Genomic DNA, 22304 nt, shown 5'->3' with positions numbered 1-22304 from the left:
TGCAAAGCGCCTCGGAAACCGAGGAGCAGGGCGTGAGTACGGTGTTGGCGGAAGCTGTGTTAGGAACTGGAGGAAGACAGCGTCTGTGCTCAGAACTGTTTTGTGTGGGTCTTGTGACATGGATCAGTTCACATTTAGGAGCACATTCGATCGAATAGCCGCAGCTTGCCTGACGGTGCGGTTTATGCGCGGAATATTTTTTGTAACGGAGGAAAATCGGACCCTGCGGCTTATCTACGGTGCGGCTTATAGGTGTGAAATTGTTACTTATTGTTACGGAAACTTGGCTTCACGGTGACATTGAAAGTAGCGAAATAATTCCACCAAACAATACTGCGGTTCCTAAGGATAGATCCTCTAGAGGTGGAGGCGCGGCAGTTGTCCTCAAAAGGAACATTGACTACATTAATTGCGCTGCCGGAAGTTGTTGATTTAGAAATGGTTTCGGTGAAGTTGTGCCTTGCATTTGGAAATTTGCTTGCGGGCGGCTTTTACAGGCCCCCATCTGCAAATATATCCGTTCTGAATAACCTGTCTGATAACAAAGATACTCACGTTGTCCGCCATCCCTACGTAATCCTTGGCGGTGACTTTAACTTGCCCTACATTGACTGGTCTGCTCTCGCTACGTTTTCCAACGATGAATGTTCCACCACTCTTGTTCTTCTCCTTCGTATAACTCCACGGTTTCAGGAGCTATGTGGTCTCCCTGGTGGGCAACTACTGCTCCATTTCTTTCATCTGTGAGGCCGTCAACGGCGAGCCTTTTCAACACCATCACCAGCTCCATTTCTTTCCATCGCTCTCGTCGATATGGCATTCTTGTTCAATTTGCTCCAGTTCGTTATGGGGCATACGGCAACGCACGAGACGACCTCATCAATATTGGATTTGATGTTTGCATCAAACAGGATATTTACTTGAGAAGCGGAGTGCTGCATTCTTGAAGGCTTATTGGACCACAGATTGGTACTGTTAGAATTTGTGTCCCTTCACCAAAAACGGCAGCTGTCAACTCGCGTATTTAATGACTTTTCTAGGGCAGACCACAATAGTGTAATTGATGAGCTTTCCATGTTCTTTGACACCTTCAGTGCCCCAGCAATATCGCCTGTGTCAATGAACTCCACGTGGGACTTCTTTAAACGAAGAGTGCACTAATGCATTCAGAAGTTCGTGTCACAACGACGTGAACGAGTTCGTTCCGAAAACCCATGGACAACTCGCTCAATGATTCCTAAGAAAAGGAGGTACAAAGATTAGTGACGAAGGGCGACAAGAATCTATCTCTTGGTAACAAGCGACTGAACTGAGAGCGGATATACGAGGATCAAACCTCAACGTAACACTACACTGTAAAAAATACGGTCGTTTCCACTGGTTTCTGCCAGTTTATCATGACGGTATAACACAGTAACACAGTAATTGCAAATACGGCTGAATCAACGTAAAACAAAGGAAGCGACTGAACTGAGAGCGAATATACGAGAATCAAACCTCAACGCAACACTACACATAACCTGTTAACATCGGACCTATCCAAGTTCTGGACGCAATCCTTGACGAATAAAGGTAATCAAATAATGATAACACACGGTGATAATATTGTTCGCGACGGCTGCTCCGTATTTCTCTTCTCAATACTCAATTCGCTGGCATATTTACCGCTGATGAGGGGTGTTTACCATCTGTGCCCAGTTCTCCCACAGAACTAGTGCCACGACTTAGCATTAGCGAGCAAATAATCCTTACTGTGCTTTTTAACTTAAATGGCAAGAAGGCCATAGGCCCAGACGGCATCCCAAATGCTTTTTAATTCGGTACGCCGAGTGGTGCACCAAGTATATTTTTCGTATTTATAACGCTTTGACCCGTGGGGAGCTCCCTGACGATTGGAAGATACTAAAGGTTGTTCCAATTCCTAGACCAGGTTGCAAACTAAACACTGCGAATTACCGGCGAATATCCCTTCTGAGCACATGTAGTAAGGTGTTAGAACATGTCATATATAAGCATATTTCAAATATCTGGAAAGTAAGAATTTCTTCTCTACCAGTCAAGATGCGCGCAGGAGATAATGTATATTTATACGCAGATGGTGATTTTAATAAAAATTTGTTAAATAATTCATGTAATGACTACGCTATACTTCTTGAGTCATATAGGCTACGTAATGTCATAGGTGCACCTACTAGCGTTGCTGCTTAATCGGAATCGGTGGAGTGGAGTGTGGAACGGGTGTCGCGTGCCCGCATGTGCCTGCGGCGGGCGGTAGGTGGCCTATGGGTTCCCCATATGAAGACCAAGTGTCTTCAACGCATTTTCGATGCACTCATGGAGCCGTACCACCCCATACATAATCTGTTGCAGTACCTCCTAGGTCCTGATATCAGGTTTTTTACTGCTTTTTCGCTGAGTAGGCCTCGATCTGAGTTTGTCGCACCCCACCTCAGAGAGTATGTCTCCTCCATGTGGTGCCTGCGTGAGTCCTACCCTGGTGAACGCATTTCTACGTCGTCTGTCAAGCGCCTGTAGAAGCTCCTGTTGGAGCTACTCCCTATGCCTCCGACGGCTGTGGGCCTTGGTGTGCCCCGGCAGGTTGCTTGGCGTCTGGTCACTGCTTGCTTGTTGGACGCCCGTCGAGCTAGCGTACAATGGCGCCTGGCACATGACCTTTTACCGCTTTGGGACCGTCTGCCTCGGTTCGGAGTTGCCACTCCTTTCTGTTCATTCTGTGCTTCTCACGAAACTGTAGAGCACGCGTTTCATCACTGCCTTGCGCCCGATACGCTGTGACACAGGTCCTGTTCGGCGTGCCCGGATTCGGTGGAGTATCATTCAATTGCTCTTTCGGCCTCCTGTCCAGCATTGCGATGTCAAACAATTCCTTCTTCTGGCAGTCGAGATCAATTACCAGGTGTGGATTTCTCGCTTCATTGCAGCACAACGTGGCCGCGTCCGTACTGTAGCAGAAGTGCTAGATCTTGTTCGAGCAGAAATTCGCCGAGCCCTTCGTAGAGAGAGCTGTGCCCGGAGATGTGCACTTCGCAAGGCGATGGCAGACGTTCCCGGTCCTCTTTGAAGATGATAGAGATACGTATGTGTTTCACTTTTAGGTGGCTGTGTAGATTGTGCCGTTGTCATGTACGCAACTTTTCGCGGGTCTTTGTTCGGTGCATGGTGACGTCTAACACACATACTAATCTAGAGATCATACAGCTCTAGAGTTAGCATCTACGTAGTCCTGGTCCGTGTGAAACGTTAGAGGGAATCAGTCTGTGTGGCTGGTCTTCCGCTCCGATGCCAATACACATGGACTATACCCATAGGTATGGTTCTCCTACTTGGTCACAGTGCACACCTGGTGTGTTGTTTTTCGCCTTCTGCCGTTGGAGACGCCATTGGAGATACGAGACACAAGCGAAAGGGAAAACGGAGGACGAAACGTACGTGGCTGGTGGCTGTGGCTGAGGAAAAAAACAAAAAAACGAGGCAGGTCTCCATAAGACAATATCTCATAGATATCCACAGGACTAAGTCTGGGCAGGGGAAAGGGGTTATTGCGTTAACGTCCTGGAACATCATAATAGATGTCTTAAGCACACGCAAAACCTGTGATTTTTAAACATACAGTAGATATCTTACTCGAAGAGACCTACTCGACGACGTATTCAAGGCTTTGATAAGCGTTACATTAGCCGAAGCTAGAAGATGTCGTGTATAGACTGGATAGAAGACGTCTTCTAAACAGGAAAGCAGTCTTGCCAACACCTTTTCCAGATGTTTACAAATCGTTTTGCGCTACTGTAGGGTTGTTACGGGTCTTTAGAGCATCGATACTCAAGGATGATTACTAATCCCACTCTAAGTCCCTTGTAAAACACAAGTTCTCTGCAAAAGGCACAGGACTCATAATGCAGTATTACTTATTGTGCTTGTTCTTCTAATATGCGTTGTAGATCAACGACAATAGCGAGTTTTAATACATCGTACGCTATCGCCTTTGCATATGTGTCACCGCTTGCGTTTTCTTTGCCTCGACGGTGTCTACGTTAGCGCTGCTTGGCTCACCCTCACAGTGGTTTATCCAGAATCCCAAGCATGGAGGGGTGTTGGAAAAAAATGGGGGGGGGGGTCATTATTATATAGTTACGCCATTACAGCTTAACGTATCATTACTAACATGTGTCTAAAGCTGAAATCCCAAGAGCACCCCCGGTAGGGGGTACACAGGTGAAAAGTTAGGGGGGTGTCACTGAACATTTGGGGGGTGTAAGAGGGTCTGGATAAATCACGGCACCCTCACAAGGCACACGAAGACCCCTATCGCTGTCGGGACTCGGAACAAGGTCCACAGGCACAAATTTCCGGACTTGTACTTGCGCTGGTGGCAACATAACCATCTCGCAACGTAGTTGGCAGCTGAGAAAGTGAGGAATCCGCGAGCCCACCGTTTGCCCCTCAGTGAGTTTGAAGGTCGCATAACACGGAAGCCTTCCGCCTGTATACTATTTTAAACGAGCTTCCTGCGCGGGATCCGAGGACGCCATTCGACAACAGAAGCTTTGTTTTATCTTACAGTGACCAGGAGGACCGGTGCTCGTACCAGGGTAAACTATCGCATACTATTTCTGATATGCTTTACAGAATTGGTACGTTTCAGCGTGTCAAGTTCACAATCAACCTCAAAATCGACTGTCGTCAGTTTCCAGTGGCAAACACCTGGAAAGAATTTGTGCGTTGAGTGGCGGCCTCAGAGCCGAGACAGTTATAGCTCTCTCCACTATAAACGGCCAAGCGCGCTTCCGGTGCTCGTCACTCCAATCAAAATTTCTGACACCTTCTCAAAAGCGGAGTCAAGGGGCCAAGAAGACGGGGATGGAAGCGAAGTGCCGTAGCTCCGTCTGCTAGCAGACGTGTTTTGGTGCATGGATGACTCATTTGACCTGGACGAATTTGCAACGACGAACGATGCTCAAAAGAATGAATCAATCAAAGAAGATCAATAATCAATTGATCTACCGGTATATGTCGATCCACTAACGGATAAAGGAGGGATAGTTGGTAAATACCCATTGAAGTTGTTCAGTTGAGAGTACGCAGTTGCCATGTATTGTTGTCTTCGTCCGTGTCTTTTGGGCTGCGCTACAAGCACGAGTGACTGATCCACGTCGGGAAACTAATCATCGCTGGTCACCTGCGATAGCAGTGGTTTAAGAACGCAGCGACTCAGGTTTTCGCAAGGTCAATTTATTTAATGCTACGCTCTTAAAAACCACGTACCTTCAATGTCCGTAAAAACTTCGACACTGAAATAGGTGAGAGCAGAAGCGTGGATGCTCGCCAAGCGGGCGAGGATTTGTAGCGTTAAGCAGAGGCTCCTTGTGGGGTTAGACAGAGCCCCTCCCTTTGGAGCGCAAGAGTTGCGACTCAACGCAGTGAATAATGCACACAATTCTTTGTCTTTTTTGCCGTTGATTTTGAGAGCCATTGATTTTAGCGATCTGAAGCACTCACATGAAACCTCCGGGGATGACGACAGGCCGAAATGAATTTACTGCAACGCGTAGACAAAGGCCACCAACATGTTGAATCCGAGAAGAGAAGTGTCTTCAAGCGTTATCCGTGCCCCGTATACGAGCTTAGGGCTGGAAAGAAGGGCGATTGCGCAAAGAGCTCAGGCGCTGGAGAAATCGAATCGTCCAGGCGCGTCATTCAAGCCCAGATTTGTCAACTGGAGAATCACTTCTCTCCTCCGCTGATATGCGTCGAAACGGCTTGTCGAATTGAGGATCGCGTTGGTATAAAGGTGCGGCTGTTATTTAACACAACAAGCGTCGACAACAGGGCAAAGTCAAGGGCTAGCTGGTACATCTTGAACAACGAAAAACATGAGACAGCAAAGTGTTTTCGTTCAACAATGAGTGTAATAGGAGTACCTTCAACAAAAGTGTGAAAGAAGAGTAAAACCCAGTGTTAGAAGGAGTCGACATGCTAACCTCGTTGCGTGCGCACCCATTCTGGCGCACCTGCCCCACTTTCGGAATAAACCCGTACCGTGCACACGCACTGTTGCTGCCTCCCAGGTTTACTGCTTTCTCACACCCAGTATCCCAGATGCCCCAATATCTTTACGCTCTTGTGGAATACTCTAATTGGAACCAGTGGCGGATCCGGGCGGCGGGGCGGCAAGCGATCGCCCACCAAAACGCTAGGTTACACATTAGTTTGCCCCCTCTCCACCCAGTTACCAGCTTCTACAAAGAAACTGCCCCGGCCCTCGCAAAACAAATAGCAAAAGTCCCTGGTTGAACACAGGAAGTCTTGGGAAAGTAAAGTGAGTCACGCAAGGGTAATGTAGGGCGACTACAGTAGGGTGCAAGCAGCTAAAGAAGAGTAAAAGTAGAGGTTATCGTCATCTCCGGCAGAGAACGTGCGAGATTTGACATTACGGCCACTCCTGCGCGCTATACGGCCGTGCGCTTGATACATCGTATTTTCTGTATCGACAACAAGCTTTGATTCATGGGTTGCGGGTTCGAATCCGGACGAGCACGCCAGCGACTTGGCGGCAAGGTACATACAAGTCGCTTTTAGGCACGTGACGGACGCTAAATACGGTGTGCTGTGCGCGGATTTCGGCGCACGATAAACCATGGCGTGGCTCGTGGCCGTAATCTGCTTATGCGTAAAGCCGTCAACCACCAGGAATTATTATCACGTGGTAGTCCCTCTCAACGCGCCAGTCGCTTGTTTTGGGAGCATTGGCTGCTGCTGCGGCCACTGCCCAATCTGCCGAATCCAGTTCGCCGAATCCAGTTAAGCGGATTATCTTTGAGGGGAAAGGCCAACCCCTTTCGGGAAACTGGGAAATGATATAGGAGCTTTTTCGGCGAGTTGGGTATTTATTTTGTTTATTCATTTATATACCTCAAATGCCAAGCGGCATTACATGAGGGGGGTTAACAGACAAAAGAGGGAACAAATAGTAACAGAAACGAACATGAGACAAATAGCACGCAAACAGTTAAGAAACAAATCATAACAGATACAACATTTCGCACTGCTTCACAAAATGTTCATGAGATGCTGAAGCTACAACATTCGCAGGGAGGGCATTCCACTCACGAATGGATGTTTTCATTGGGGAGTAATAAAAGTAATTAGTGTAACCAAAAGCTGCTTGCAGTTTACATAAATGATCAACTCGGCTTGAGGAGTGATGAGCCATTTGCAAATAATAAGACCCATGATAGAAAAGTTTATACATGAATGAGAGCCCCCGTATCTTTCTTCGATTTTCTAAGAGGGGGATGAGTTGCATTTTTTTGAAATCTGTGATACTCTGCCTGTCATATTTGTTATATATAAAACGGACAGCTTTGTTCTGAATGGACTCAAGTTCATCAATGAGGTACTTCTGATAGGGACTCCATATCGGCGACGCGTACTCTAATTTAGAGCGTACGAGTGTCTGATAGGCTAGCAATTTAACTGTGGGTGAAGCTAAATTCAACGATCTCCGTAGGAAACCCAATACCTGATTACCTTTATGACATATTTCTGTGATATGATTGTTCCAAGTCAGGTCGTTCGTAAGATGCACACCTAGGTATTTAAAACTAGCTACATTTTCAATTACTTTACTATTTAAGTGGTGTCGTACAAAAATCGTTTCTTTGCCCTCGAAAAGACCATGAACTTTGTTTTTGACACATTCGCCTCCATTTACCATTCATCGCACCAGTTTTGGATTTTCATGAGATCTAACTGCACTGTCGTACGGTCATCTTCAGACCTGACTGACCGATAAAGAACAACATTAAAGCGTATAAAGCCTAATACACGACTGAATTGAAGAGGGTAAGTCGTTTACGTAAATTAAAAATAGTAACGGTCCTAAAACCGATCCCTGGGGTACACCTGATATTACCGCAGAAGAGTCCGAAAAAGAATTTCCCCACTTAACACACTGAGTCCTGTTCTGTAAATATGCAGATATCCAATTAATTATACTAGTGTGAAGATTAAGAGTATAAAGCTTTTGAATCAGACGACAGTGAGGTACGCGATCAAATGCCTTTTTAAAGTCTATAAATATCGCATCCACTTCGTTACCATTATTAAGAGACGTATATATGTCAGTTACAAATTCAAAAAGCTGTGTCTCGCAGGAAAAGCCACTCCTAAAGCCGTGTTGATTGCTATAAAGATAATTACATCGAACCAAGTGTTTCATGACAATAGAGTACAAAATGTGTTCGAGTACTTTGCAAGACACACATGTAAGGGATATGGGCCTATAGTTTTCATCGGCTGAAGTATGAGCTGATTTAGGGACTGGTACGACAATTGCATGTTTCCAGTCATTGGGAACTACAGAAGTGTCCAAAGACTGCTGAAACAAGATAGTAAGAATCTTGCTTGAAAAGTATCTTGTAAGTTTTAAAATCTTTGAAGAGATATTGTCACAACCTGGGGATGATGATAATGGCAAATTATTAGTAATCTCAAGAACACCCGAAATCGAAATTATGACTGGTCCAACAGTTTAATCGTGCAAAGTGTCAGCAACAACAACTGGACATGGTTGATTTTCACAAGTAAAAACCGATGAAAAGTATTCGTTGAATTTCTTAGCAGCAGCTGTGTCTGCAAGGGGTTGATTGGTGCCATCAACGATCACAGGCTTACTCGCACCCGCTTGGCTTTTCACAACTTACCAAAACGTTTTAGGATTAGCGGCCAACATACCACCAAGGTCTACACTATAAAACTTTGTTCTAGCATTCTTAAGAGCATTCCTATACTGTAGTGCAACATTCCGATAGACTGTCCACCTGTGTTGGCTACCAACTTTCTTAGCTTGTCTATACAATCTCTTCCTTTTATTCAACATTTTTCGCAGTTCCTTCGTGTACCATGGACATGAATTAGAGGACCTAATCCTAACCTTTGGTATAAACTGATTAGAGCAGTAAAGTAGAGCGTCCCTAAAGTTTACCCAGTTCTCGTTTACATTGTGGAGAGACCATTGCTCTAAGAAAGTCAAGTAAAATTGTTCCATGTATCTGTTCATACCGTCCACATCTGTCCTGTTATAATCATAAATGTATTTAACCTCTACCTCTTTCTTTGGGGCAGTATAAGACATGATAATGGAAACAGCCCTGTGATCACTAACCTCTTCAACGACATCGCTGTACACAACAAATTCCGGGTTTTTTGTAAGGAAAATATCCAAAATTGCAGTTCCCCGGGTGTACTTACTGACAACTTGTGTTAAGCTAAATTCCTCACAAATACGTAACATCGATGTACACTCCGTGTAGTTACGACATCCGGGGTGAGGCCTATTATTCTGCCAATCAATATCAGGCAAATTAAAATCACCACCGAACACAACAGGGTTATTCGAAAAACGACCGTATAATTTGTGAAAACACTCATCCAGTTTATGAAAGAATTATATTCCCGTGTTAGGGGGGCGATAGCAAAATCCGATAATAAGATACATGTGTTGCAACCTGACCTTAGCAAAAACTACTTCAAGGTCGCTCTCAACAAGGACAGGTTCGGACATAAGGTTATTTCGAATTGCTACAATAACACCACCTCCCTGTCTGTCCGATCTATCTTTTCTGTGCACTCTAAATTCTTTACTAAGTAATAAATTATCATTCCTAACCTCTTTATTTGACCAGGTTTCTGTCCCAATTATTACATTCGCTGCACATGACTCTACCAGTGACAACACAACATCTTCAACTGGTAACAAACTTCGAAAATTCAATACAAAGAAAGACAACTCTGTGACAGTGTTTCTAAACTGTCAAACATCAATAGAAATCGCACTTCGGCGAACTAGTAATGCGTGGATTATTGCAGACTTGCACGACCTTCATCAAAGCTTCATCAAAAATGTATACCGAATCATCAACGTATAGTTTGTCGAAAACTAAGCGCACTTTTTTATTAACATCACGAAAGCTTTTGCCAAAGTTATTTTCTAATCTTCCTAGTGTGTGCTAAGAAGTCTTCTTCAATCCAAACTTTTGGAGACGCTACGTATTTGAGCTTAGGGGCGGATTTAAGAACTGCTTCCCTTTGTTTGTAGTTACAAAACTTGGCAATAATGGGTCGATGATTTCCATCACGTGTTGTTTTCCCTAATCTATGCACTCTCTCAACCTCGCCCAACTGCATCCGGAGATGCTCACTGATAAACTTAGAGAGGATATTCTCAGTCTCCTGCCAAGTTTCCAAGGGTTGTTCGGGTATTCCCTTAAATATCAGGTTATTACGACGCATCCTATTCTCAAACTTATCTATGTGGAGAAACACCTCTTGACGTCAGTCCTGATGGCGGGCAACGCTTCTTGTATGCCGCTCATTTCTCCACAAATCTTCGTTATATCCGCTTTCAACTCGTTAATTGCCATACCAGTATTTTCAAGCTTCTCGATGCGTGTAGCAACATCTGTGACACCCTTAGATATGTCATGTAATTTGAGAGAATTCTCACGCTGGAATTTGGTCACATTAGTTGACAAGGTTTCAACCATTGTTTGTAGCCTGTCCAACTTTTCAGAATCCATTGGGCCAGGGTTCAATTCAACGTCTCCCGATAAGATCAACAAGAGCACACAGAAAAAAGCATATAGAAGACTGGCGAACTTATTTGGGAGTAACAACGAAGGCAGAACAAACGAAAAAACACCCGGTACAAGCGGCAACACACTGATACTAATACTGAACAATGCATAGGATATCATGCCTATCAGAATATTGGCGCAACAAGGTCGTCGTTTGTTACTGACTAGACCGTAAGGAGGAGGAGCCGGCAGAACTAGTAACCAACGGGGTTGATTCGTACAAAATATTTCACTAACAGTATGTGTGAATATGAACAATGTGAATATAACAGTATGGTGGAAAATGACCTATAGATATAGGAAACGTGCGAGAATCATTGAATCCCTCAGTGAACAGTGGCTGGAGATGTTGAAAGGTGACACCCACCAATCACAATATCATTAGCAATATTTATGACGAAAACCGCCGACATAGGGAGCGCAGCAGCTCATGCAGATAAGGCCACAGCTGACGAGTTTAATATTTATCCATGGCCAGAGTAACAAAGGGGGACATGTCTGTACCAAACTTCTCTTGTGTGTGATCTTCCTATGTTCCCTGATCTCGGGGTGTTTTTGAGGTTCGTAGGTTTTGGGAGGCGATCGCTCCCCCCCCCCCCCCCCAAACTTGAGTGCGACCAACAACGGCAAGCTTTCCCTCCTGGAGCTGGATTTCCCTCCCCCACTACACTCTCCAACAAAGAAACCGCCCCCCCCCCTCAAAAAAAAAAGAAAAAAGAAAACAGAAACGAGACTCTAGATCCGCCCCTGGTACAGGCGTGGTTCATTGGTCGAGATGCATAGTTGTCCATCCATTTCTTTTTGGGTTTGGTCGGATCCCAATCAGTACTAACCACTTTTTCTTATTTGTTGCGTACCTAATATCAGTGTCAGAAAGGCTAAGGCTAATCCTAATATTTTATGGATATATTACGGATATCATTGTATATCGGTACCTATCGGGAGCGCTACTTTGCCGAAACGTTAACTGCTACCTAGTCACCTGCCTGCCAATAAACTTTGCATATATCTATTTCACCATCTTGGTCATCCACATCATTTAAGCTTTGCTCCACTGATTATCATTCATAGATCGTGTGAGAGACATCTGTTTTTATCACTGTATGTATATATGTTTATCGCTGTATATGCACTTCTCAGTGTCAACAACGCTGCTCGCCAAAATAATTTTTAAAATTTGGGTGAATCACTATGGGAAAACACAGGCGTACCCATGCATCGAAAATCCCACAGATAAGCAGCAGCGGTAGAGGGAGTAGTTCAGGCCAATAAAGGAAGACGAGCACAGAACACATTGACCCCACAATGTCCAGTTGCATACTTCTAGTCAACAGTGAAAGTTTATGAAAGGCACCGGAACACTGGATCGAACCATCACCCTGCGGTTTTGTTGAGAGGCTGTCGGGAAAGGTGGAAACCGGGTTGTACAGATCCAGTCCCCATTACCGGTGCCTTCTCATCAGCAGCCGTTCTTGGTTTGGTGCACACAGCACATATCATGGACACACATCACACTAAGGGTATTCAGCTGAGCACGTGACAAAAAGAACGAGCAGACACTATGTCCAGGACAGCAACGCAATTTTAGAATATTTATGTAAAGTATTGATCGGAGGTCTACTGGGTTGTCACATGATGTATGACTATTTCAACTTCGGCCTCCAATCGCCTTTCCTCCCTCAGAGGAATTCCAAGTCTGGCAACTGACGAATGAGAGCCAGTCTTCCTGCAGCAGTGATACGACCGCAGCCGTTGATGTCGATCTGTTGAAGACGCTTCAAGTGCATAGCTACCATCTGGAGCATGAAACACCACAGTAAGTTTAATATTCGCACATGGATTTTATCGGTTAACATGTATCGTAGTACAGGTACAGTATATAGTGTTATATGTACAAATGGTACTAAAAGCTCAGACTTCGCTGCAGGGAATTTTTTGCAGGGAAGGGCGAGAAGAACAGTTCACTTACTTGCCGGAAGACCCCCACTTACAGCTTTCATTTCCACACGTTTCCTATTCTCTCTCCCTATCTGTACTTAGAACTGTGGGATCGCGCATCATATGGGCAACCTAGATAGGCCAGTTCCCACAAATAGCGCTGTGCTATATAGTGCTAGAAAATTGCGCTATATTTTCCTCCTCGCATTGCTGCGAACCGCTATAAAACCACTCTTGTCGAAGTAGAGCCACGGTCAACTTTTCTAGCGCAATCTTGAGCGGTGAGTCTTTATTAACCAATCGTGAGCTTCTTTTAGCCGTGACGTCGCGGAAGCTGGGGTTTGTTTTGCTTGCGATCACTCTAAGCAGCAAGGCGGGAAGGCGACGACAACGACGACGTGAAAATGGCCACGAGTTTCATCTGCCAATGCATGCTGTTTGGTTACGATAGTTTGGTATCGCGACCACAGTATCGAAAGTGTCATTAGCCTTCATGCTGCGGATACCCGACGCGGACAGTAAACAATCACGGTATCATATCGCAACGAGATATCCCGTGACTGCAGCAGGATAGCGCTCTGTGCTGGGCTGCATGTGAGAACAGCAAACGGAAAAACAACGCCATATTTTGAGAGCTATTTTCTAGCGCTATAAAGCGAAGCGCTGTATGTGGGAAATGGCCTCGTACGTGATGTTTCAAGCGAACAAACAAGAAGAAATTGCAAGCATCTTTCAGGCCTACCGCTGTAATTATACGCATCACAAGCGTGAGAAGTAATATGGGCCATGCGTCATTCTGCGCGGCGAGCATGCTCACAGAGCCAAACATCACAACATATATCTCCAGTGCAGAAGAAACTTTTGGCGTACTGGATTCAGCTCTCCTGTTGTATGTGTTTTATGGGGCAGAGTAGAAGATATGACGTTAGGGTGTATGAGCATGCGTTGTCGCTTATAGAACCTATTATGCCACCTGGAAACTTGGTCCTGTATTGTTGGCGATGCGGCAGTAGGTCGGTGTTAAATTAAGCAGATGTGGGGTCATCATCTTACCCACAGAGAAATCTTGTGAGACTTGTTGAATCTACGTGAAGAGGACAGCGATCTTCACCTGCCTCCCACGCACGCGCCTTTCACCTGGTTCATTCCCTTTCTACTCATTCCAATAAACTTATCGTTTACCCGTCTCTCTGTCGAGCCTTCCGCAAGGCACACTGTATACTGACTGTGGATGACAAACAATGCATTAGCCGAGTCACAGTGGCTATGAATTGCAAGCAGGTTCAGACAACCTTGTCCGTGGCACTATGACCTGAGTACATAGTACTGCGTTTATAAGTTGTGGGCTAGAGACGTTTGTTAGGTGAGAGAGTACAGGAGAGCGCCCTTAGGACTGCACGCTGCGTCGTAGGTTCTGAGGCTCAGCTCGGCCTACCTTTCCAAAGAGACGACGAGCATAGGCAAAAACCACTACCAACTGTAGCACGATTCACTTACGCTCGCATACACAGAAATTTCTATATACAGAGCAATTCGAAATCAAGCTTAAAGAACCACACGCGGCTTAATCCACTTACCTTCACAGAAGCATCCCTGATTTCTATACAGCGCGAGATCTTCAGAGTGCGAAGGAACGTTAAATTCATAGTGACACTTTTCATGCCTCTAACCGTGATGCGACAGCCCGATATGTTCAGAATCTGCAGCCTCGGCATTGCCTAGTCAAAAAGAGAGAACATGTTCTTGTTCATTATTTGCATTTGAACCTTGAGGAAATATATTATTGCACACAGGGTCGGAACAACGGCACTCGACAGACTTCAAGGCCGCATTAAAAGTGTGGATAGAACTATCAGCAATTCTTAAATCCGCATGACCACGCTCATAAGCGTACACGACAAAGTCATGGTTTGCCTTCGTTTTGCACAGGAGGCGTGAAAATGTACGCGTATAGTTGTACTCCACACAATAAGCTGCCTAGTTGTAACCCGTCTAAGTTCATGAAACCTCTTGATGCATTTAATGCTGTGTAATCTGCGGAATTTGACGGAATGATTTCATTCTGAATCTAGGACGCTGGCCTCTAGTGGAAATGTCTACAAATTGTGGGGCTGGTATCATAGTGCAAAAGGTCCACAATCATCGTTGCAGAAAGCGCGTCTGGCGAATGTGATGCACTGACATTGTTCTTTTGCCTATTGACAATACTGGAGTATAAAATTAGTCATCATGTGATGGGTCAAGTGGAAAATTGCACAATGTATTCTGTAACGCCCTCACTATCAAGCGTTAGCTGAATCACGGGATGAAGTAGTGGAAATAGTAGTGCAAACTTCGAAAAGTAGGTCGTCAGTAATGAAAGGTTAGAAACAAACGGCGTTCATGAGTGTCATTTGGAATACTGGTTAAATATGTTAACAGGTGTCGTTATATGCATTGTGAGCAATTCGTTCTTATGTCTGGCTCTACGTCGTTCCGCGCGGGTGACACTGTCAACGCGCTGTTCATAAGACATCAGAAACGTAACAGCGAAACAACAAGAGGAGCGTTTTCATGCGTGAAAGTTATCGGGGAATGCTTCAACCGCCCAAAAGTTCTTTGGTGATCCCTTTACATTTTTGTACGGGAACTTTTGTGAAAGCTTTCTAAAAAAACTAAAAAATGAAATGCGTCAAAGGAGCTGTAAAGTGGAATAAGTATATAACCACCATGTTTTAAGGAACCACCACACAGAACTTGACTGTGTGATCACCTCTCAGTTCTTCATATTTATTGCACAAATTTATTTTAAACATTTTTAGGAACTGAAAGGAGGCGACTGTCAATGTTCGCGAAGGACGAAGTTGGTGTCTGTCACGGATTGGCGGACAGACATCACGCGATAATGGAATATAATGTAAAGCATTTGAGACAGGTCACTAATTACCCTGACTGTTTTTTGAAGGACAACAGCAATTCTTGAGAAGTTCGGTTTAAACTGTTAACGGTTGTAACGTCAGAGTTCCGTGCCTGCGACAGAAGGGCCAACAGCTATTGGCCTTCCTCTCTCTCCACGTTTCCGTGCTATCTGCTCGAAGCATCGCTGCTGTTTGCGAAACGTCGCATCGAAGTGATTAAAATGAATTTGTGGTTTGCGTACTCGTGTTCCGGAATACACAAACTTGCCCAGTCGCAATGAAATGCTTACTGCACTCGCGAGAACCGCACTATCTCGTCTGATGTATCGTCTAGTTGCTTGCGTTCTGAATAGATGGCGCGTGAGTCGCCTCAGGTTTGGGGCAGCGTAGCAATCTTTGAAGTTAGATTGCTGGAAAAATGCTCAATATACAGCATAAGTACTTCGTATCTGAAGCGTTATATAGGCTTTCGAAAAACCGTACGGTTTCCACAGGTTTGCCAATCACTTAACCATTCCTTTCCTTTAACCATTACAAATTTAGACAGAACTGAAGTTCTGAAAACGGTTGAGAGTCCCTCGGCAATGTTTGGTTGTGTACAACAAATAATGCTTACAGCTCACCTCTGACAGACGTCTTAATCCATGGTCTCGGGTATTTGTGTAGCTGATGTCCAACTCTTCAACAGCAGACTCGCTTGCTGTAGAATCGTAGAGAGCCATGCCGCGGTTACCCACTTTCGTGCATTTTAAATTGATAGTCTTCAATGTGGGCATTTTCGCTAAGGCTGCCATGCACGGGTCATTAATTTGCGTACAATGTTGCATGTTGATGTGTTGCATATTAGAAACAACCGCAGATAATGCGTTAATTCCTGCTTCCGTGATTGACTTGCAGTAAGACATGTTCAGGTGGGTCAGGTTTCTGAACGTCCTTCCTATGACGTTTAACGAGGCATCTGTGATTGAGCACCCGTCAACAAACAGGCTAGACAATCGTACCAATCCTGGACCCTGGATCGCGCCCTCAAATGCTTCGTCCGATATCTGACTGCAGTTGCTCACGCCTAGCTTCTTCAGTGAGCAGTTTCCGGCAGACAAGTAGGAGATACCGAGCGCACTTATACATTCGCAGCCGTTTAAGACGAGCGTCTGCAAGGACGGCATCCCAGATAGGTGTCTCAGCCCTACATCAGTGACGTGAGGGGAATGACTAAGATCGAGTTCACAGAGACAGCTGAGGCCGGTGCTGATAAACTCCATACCGGTATCGGTTATGAGATGACAGTATTTTAGATGAAGTCGCAGCAGTTGAGGAGTGCCAGAGATTGCGCTGCCTGTGGTTGCCAGTCCAGCCAAATGTTTCACTCCAATATCGGTTACCCAGCACTGACCCAGTTCCAAGGATGTCAGCTCGGTTAGATTGGAGGAGATTGTTACTATCGCTGTGTCTGTGAGGTTCTCGCAGTCGAGAAGAGACAGGTGCGTCAGGTTCACCAGGAACGTCGATACGCAAAGTACAGTCGCGTACGTAATTTCCGCACATTGGTTAAAGTTGAGTGACGTCAGTGCAGGGTAGGGAGCATCGAAGGTGTTTTTAATGTCAGTGTCCGTGAGAGTGGAGCAACCGGAAAAATTGAGTGATGAGATATTTGGCAGGTTTTGTGTGATCTCCCGCAGATTACCCTTAATGTCCAGTACACGAATTTTTGTGATACCACGGCGGTTGAGAACGCTGTAGACAGCAATGTCGTTCACGGGTAAGTGAATTTGAGCTTCGACGTCTAGCCAGAGACAGGGTCTGTCCATGATTTCCTTCCACTGGCGACATGTCTGAAACGAAAAATACAAATGAATGTCCTTCCTAGCTTTATCCACAGCTAGCCCACCCCCAAGATAAAAGGATCACAACGCTGCATTTATTCGACATATTTCGGCATCGCTCGCTCTCCTTTTGCTAAACCGTGTGAATGGTAGATGGCTTCGAATTAGGTGAGTGAGCTAAGAGAAAAATCTACGAAAAGAACCGTCTCTGGGATCGCATGCGTACTAGTACATACCATGCGACCATCATGGTAAAGACTGCTCGAAAAAAAAAAACCAAAAAAAAAAGGGTATCGGGGTGTCATTGCTTTCAGAACCGTCGCTTTAGGCAGTGGCAGTGACGCATCTCTGGGACATTGAAACAGTCCATTCCCCATCCCTTTCTCATGCGAAATTATGGGGCATCTGGGAAGCTGTTGTAACCTCACGAAATGGCTTCGATATAGGAATCCATAACACAACGAAAGGTCAACGAACATCCGAAATGTCGCGGAACGTCCCCGTTCTAGTGAGATCTCAACCAGTTACTTGTCCTGTAGATACAAGTTTTGTCACCGGAACGTGAGGGTATTACCGTGAGTTTTATAAAAAGGAACACGGGAGCTCCTGGCAAATAATTAACCTCCTCTGCCACTTATGGCGGCTCTCTGTGACCAAAGCAAATGACGAGAGTTTTGCTGTTTTGTCTGGTGCCGGCAGCCCCGTCACTAACGTCATCGTTTTCGCGCGTTAGTTCCATGCTGTCACAGAAGACCATTTTCATTGGTACTCGTAGATAATAATGACGACCTTTCTTTTAAATGCGACAGCATTTCTTTAACGCACTTTTGAGGTATCGGTGTCCGCGTGGCGTCACGCTGCCCCCCCCCCCCCCTTCTTGATGTCGTTGTACTCTTTGGCGCACATTTCTAAACATTTGGCCGAGTGTAATGGCGGCACGCTTTGTCGCATGACGTTTCTTATTATTATTATTGCTTAGAAATGGTACGGTACAAGTACATAGAAAATTGGGCTGAGAGGGCAAGTCCTGTCGAACAGCCCAGGAAGAAACATGGGTATATAACAATGTTACATGAGCCTCGTGAGGATTGTTCAGACAAAAAAACAACAACATTATAATAGCATCTTAGCATTATAATACCAGAAAGCACACAAACAGAAGACACAAGGAAGAGAACGCTGACCAACTTCTCCACCAACTAGCACCAGGCTTTTAAGCTTGATTAGTTTCATTCTTAGCGTTATAGGTAGCAGGCTGCTTATGTTCCTTATTTTGAAACACTGCGTCTGCGTCTTTTGCAGCAGCATATCCGGCACATCTGCGAACTCTATACATGCGCGGATGATCAGCACCACATCGCCAACGCTGTAACTCCGCTGGTATCCGCGGCGTTCGTGTTGCCAGACGACGTGGGCGACACCACGTGAGACACGTTGTGACACACTAATGGTGTCTTCGACTGGTTGCTTTCGAACGCTCTAGAGCGCTCTGGGGCGACGTTTTATCTCCGCCTGATCGAAACAGCACTCTCACCGCATTCGACTGGTTCGTTTGGAGCTCTTTCCCCCAACATCAACGCCGTCGGAGCGGTTGGGTTCTGGTTTGGTTCCGGTCACGTGACTGCGCCAGCTTCCTGAGTAGTGTTTCTGTTCCGCCATGCCTGCTATGTTCTGCATTTTGCGTCGTCGCCGTTTTGACTACTACGAGGGAAACACCGGAAGTCACGTGAGTTAAACATTCCTTCTCAGCTCCTCTGCTCGAACCTGCCGGCTTTTGCACGATTCCTCCGTCTCGGACCCGCAGTGAGATTCGGTCTGACCAACTCGGAGTTTCGGGACGACCAGTCGAAGACACCGTGAGCCACCAGCGCCTAGGTCGAGTGGGTGGAGGCGTCCGCTCGTTGGTGATAGCCACGGTCATGCGTAAGGTGTATGTGAATCCTACCAGCGGCTGTGCTATGCTTTTCCCTGGCTTAAATGGCAGAATTTCCAGACAAATGTTGGCACAGTTCCTCCTGAAGTCAGTCCAGAGTACACACCAACCCTCTGTCCCCCACTGCTTTCCCTGTCCTCTCTCCATCCGTCCATGTCTGCACGTGCTCACTCCCATGGTTCCTTCGTAACGCTAACACGAAATCACAAACATATTAGGGAGTGTTGCACATCAGACGCACTCTACCAAAAAGCAAGCCGGAAGCTGTCATGTTCACGATCAGCAACGTGATGTCAGCCATTACAAAGGAATCAGGTGACTGGCTTATCATATATTCGGAATCGTCATCGTAAATATGTTCCGATGTGCTAAATCTCTTGCAATCCTTCAAAATCCCCCCCCCCCCCCCCCCCCCACACCCCTGAACCCGGATCGCGATAAAGAAACTATTGAGGAGGAGATAGCGCGTGCTGAGACTCTAGTGACGCTACGGCTTCACCGAGGCCCCAAAAGTTCGTTAAGGAAACGCTATCACATTTGAAATTGCCAAAACGGAAGGTCTGAGGCGGCCGAACATTTGCTGGCCCCGGCACAGCTCAGATTGCCGGCCGCGCTCAGACCTCGGAAAGAAGCGATGCGGGAAGCGCATGTACCCTTTCGCTTTTCCATTTCCAAGCTTCTGCTGATAACGGCAGCATGGTGCAACGCAAAGTTTTCCTAAATAAGAGCCAGGCGGAAACAGGAAGGAGGGGGTAAACATTTCCCTCCAGCAGTATTTTGCGTGAAATTGACAGAGAACTGACCTCGATCGACAATTTGCGCTACTTGTTTCTAAAAAAAAATGAAACTGAAAACGAACAATTTGGGAGAATAATTGGGAAAACTTCATTTCTAACGAATTAAACTTGATAAAAGTGCCAGAAGCAATGGCAAAATCTCCCCCGACGTCAATAGCGTTGGTGACCCTATAATATTCAAACGAGAAGAGGGTGTAGTTCCGTATCGGGACCACTCGTTTTTAAAAATTACTGAAACGGTTAGGAAAGTAAATATTGCATAGAAGTGGAAGAAGATCATATACTGAATCTAAAAATGTAAGAATTATAAAATTCTGTGGACTAGAAGTTTTTTTATATGCATTTAAACAACCCCATCTGATTCACTTTTAGCGCAGGAGAAACACGGGAATGCTAAGCCTAACGGATTCGAAACTTGCCGTCTTGCGAAAGGTAGGGTCGTCGAAATGGGCTAAATCACCTCACTTTAGTGAGGTTGGGTTAAGTTAGGTTCTACAGATTGGGAGGGGTCTGGGGGGGGCGCCGCCCCCCCCAGGCACGCACTAGGCGGTGCGGGCGTCGAGACTGTGCATCGGGTTAGGTCAGTAAGGTCCTCAGCCAAGATGGCGGATCGCCATCAAGAAACCGGCGATAAAATTTAATTTTTATACATTTTACGCAATATACGAGGGACATTCCTGTTGAATTTCGTTACTAATTACTTCCTCTTTCACGTAAAAGCGTTAGATTTTTGTTTTTATTCGTTTTTCTTTAAAAAAAGCCAGTGGTCCCGATACGGAACTACATCCCGAGAAGATCCTTTCTAATCAAGATTTTTTATCAGTGATGTAAAACACCCTGTACGTGTGTGAAAAGGGTACATGCGTCCTGAATTCAGTTCGAACGAAACTGCGTTTGCGCGTACAAGCTGTCTCATCTGACACGAAATCGTCGTAGTCAAGTGACCACATATGGCTCGGATTGTGGGGTTCAAACGTTGCGGGAGGTGCATTCGTGAACGTATCTGGTACGTACCTGTGCAACACGGCCCCGATCCCGCACACGAAGGTATGAGAAAATCAAGCAGATGGTATCCGGAAGAAGATCGTTAATAGTGCAAGTACTGGAACACATAGTCGGGCATTTTTGTCTCTTCTTCTTCTTCTTCTTCCTGAGTGTAAGTGGCCGTGATCCACAAAGGGATATTGGCCAGGGCTAGCAAACAGTAAAGTGTCACATGGAATAAACTTAACAACGAACTTAAACTAAAAGAACTGAGAAGGAAACTACAAATTGAAGAAGTATGATTGGCAAAGCAGAGGAGGACTAGAACTGCTATGTGTGAAACACGAACGTATCAAGAGTGCCGCTTTTAGTGTTCAGAAACTTGTACTGGCAGAGAGAGCGGGAACTCGTTGTGCCACGCACAGTCTTGGGAAGTCCCTGAGAGGAATGAGGTGGAGTGCGCTCACGAGTAATCCACTGACAGGCCACTATTTCAGAATGCGGGTAGTCAACTTTATACCCCTACTGCCACCGCAGCCAACGCATCGTCGTCATGTCAACTATAGCCAGTGACAACATAAGTGATACACTTGACCCCGCCCCAACACAAGAATCGCTCCGCGCGCGCAAATGTAATGCGGCGCGGCCAAGTGGAGCCGGCACTACATCGCGAAGTGGGGGCGTCGTGCGAAGGCTGGTAGCCAGTGGCAGAGGCCTTCCACGGGTGAGTGGGCGGCCCCAATTGTGGGACTTACGTTGTCACTGACTATAATCTGAGGCAGCGACCCATGTAGCTGCAAGGCTGTGTACAGGACCTGTGAACGCGTATTAGAGCCAGATACTTTTGCAAATTATCCATATTTTAAATTTTAATCTTCAGTAAAGTCATACGCTTTTAAGTTCTTCACGCTTGTGCAAAACGCTGTTGCTCCATTTATTACCTTTTGAAACTTTCACGGCAAAGTATGCATTGTGCTAGTACGAGGTCATAGAGCAGGCGACTGCTGGCTGCTGTGGGAACGGTCGCCGAAACGAAACACCACGTTTCCGGCACCCCACATTTCGCCCAAGACATCTGATATTATATTCCGAGTAAACGTCGTTCGTTCACAGTCCTCATCGCCACAGCTGATAGCACAACCACACCAACGGTGGAAGTTCACGTGTGAACCCCATCGGCAGCCCTATGGACTGGTTCAGCGTTGAAGGTGCAGTACACATATGACAACACAAAGCCATCAGAATATGCATCACTGCTCTCTGCACGGCAAACTACA

The 22304-nt window shown here is 45.7% G+C and overlaps 1 protein-coding gene across 1 annotated transcript; it reads right to left on the bottom strand.

Annotated features, from left to right (window-relative positions):
• Nucleotides 1–12219: 12219 nt before the first annotated feature.
• Nucleotides 12220–21199, bottom strand: LOC135383685 (F-box/LRR-repeat protein 14-like). The gene is made up of 4 exons (XM_064613054.1): nt 21058–21199; nt 16114–17322; nt 14171–14311; nt 12220–12451 (listed from the first exon to the last, which is right to left on the bottom strand). The coding sequence occupies exons 1-4, from the start codon at nt 21154–21156 to the stop codon at nt 12335–12337; spliced, it is 1566 nt and encodes a 521-aa protein (XP_064469124.1). The 5' UTR covers nt 21157–21199; the 3' UTR covers nt 12220–12334.
• Between the last annotated feature and the right edge of the window lie 1105 nt (nt 21200–22304).

This window comes from Ornithodoros turicata, chromosome 2 (assembly GCF_037126465.1).
Source record: "Ornithodoros turicata isolate Travis chromosome 2, ASM3712646v1, whole genome shotgun sequence".
NCBI lineage: Eukaryota > Metazoa > Arthropoda > Arachnida > Ixodida > Argasidae > Ornithodoros > Ornithodoros turicata.
This window is presented reverse-complemented; position numbering and strand designations above follow the sequence as displayed.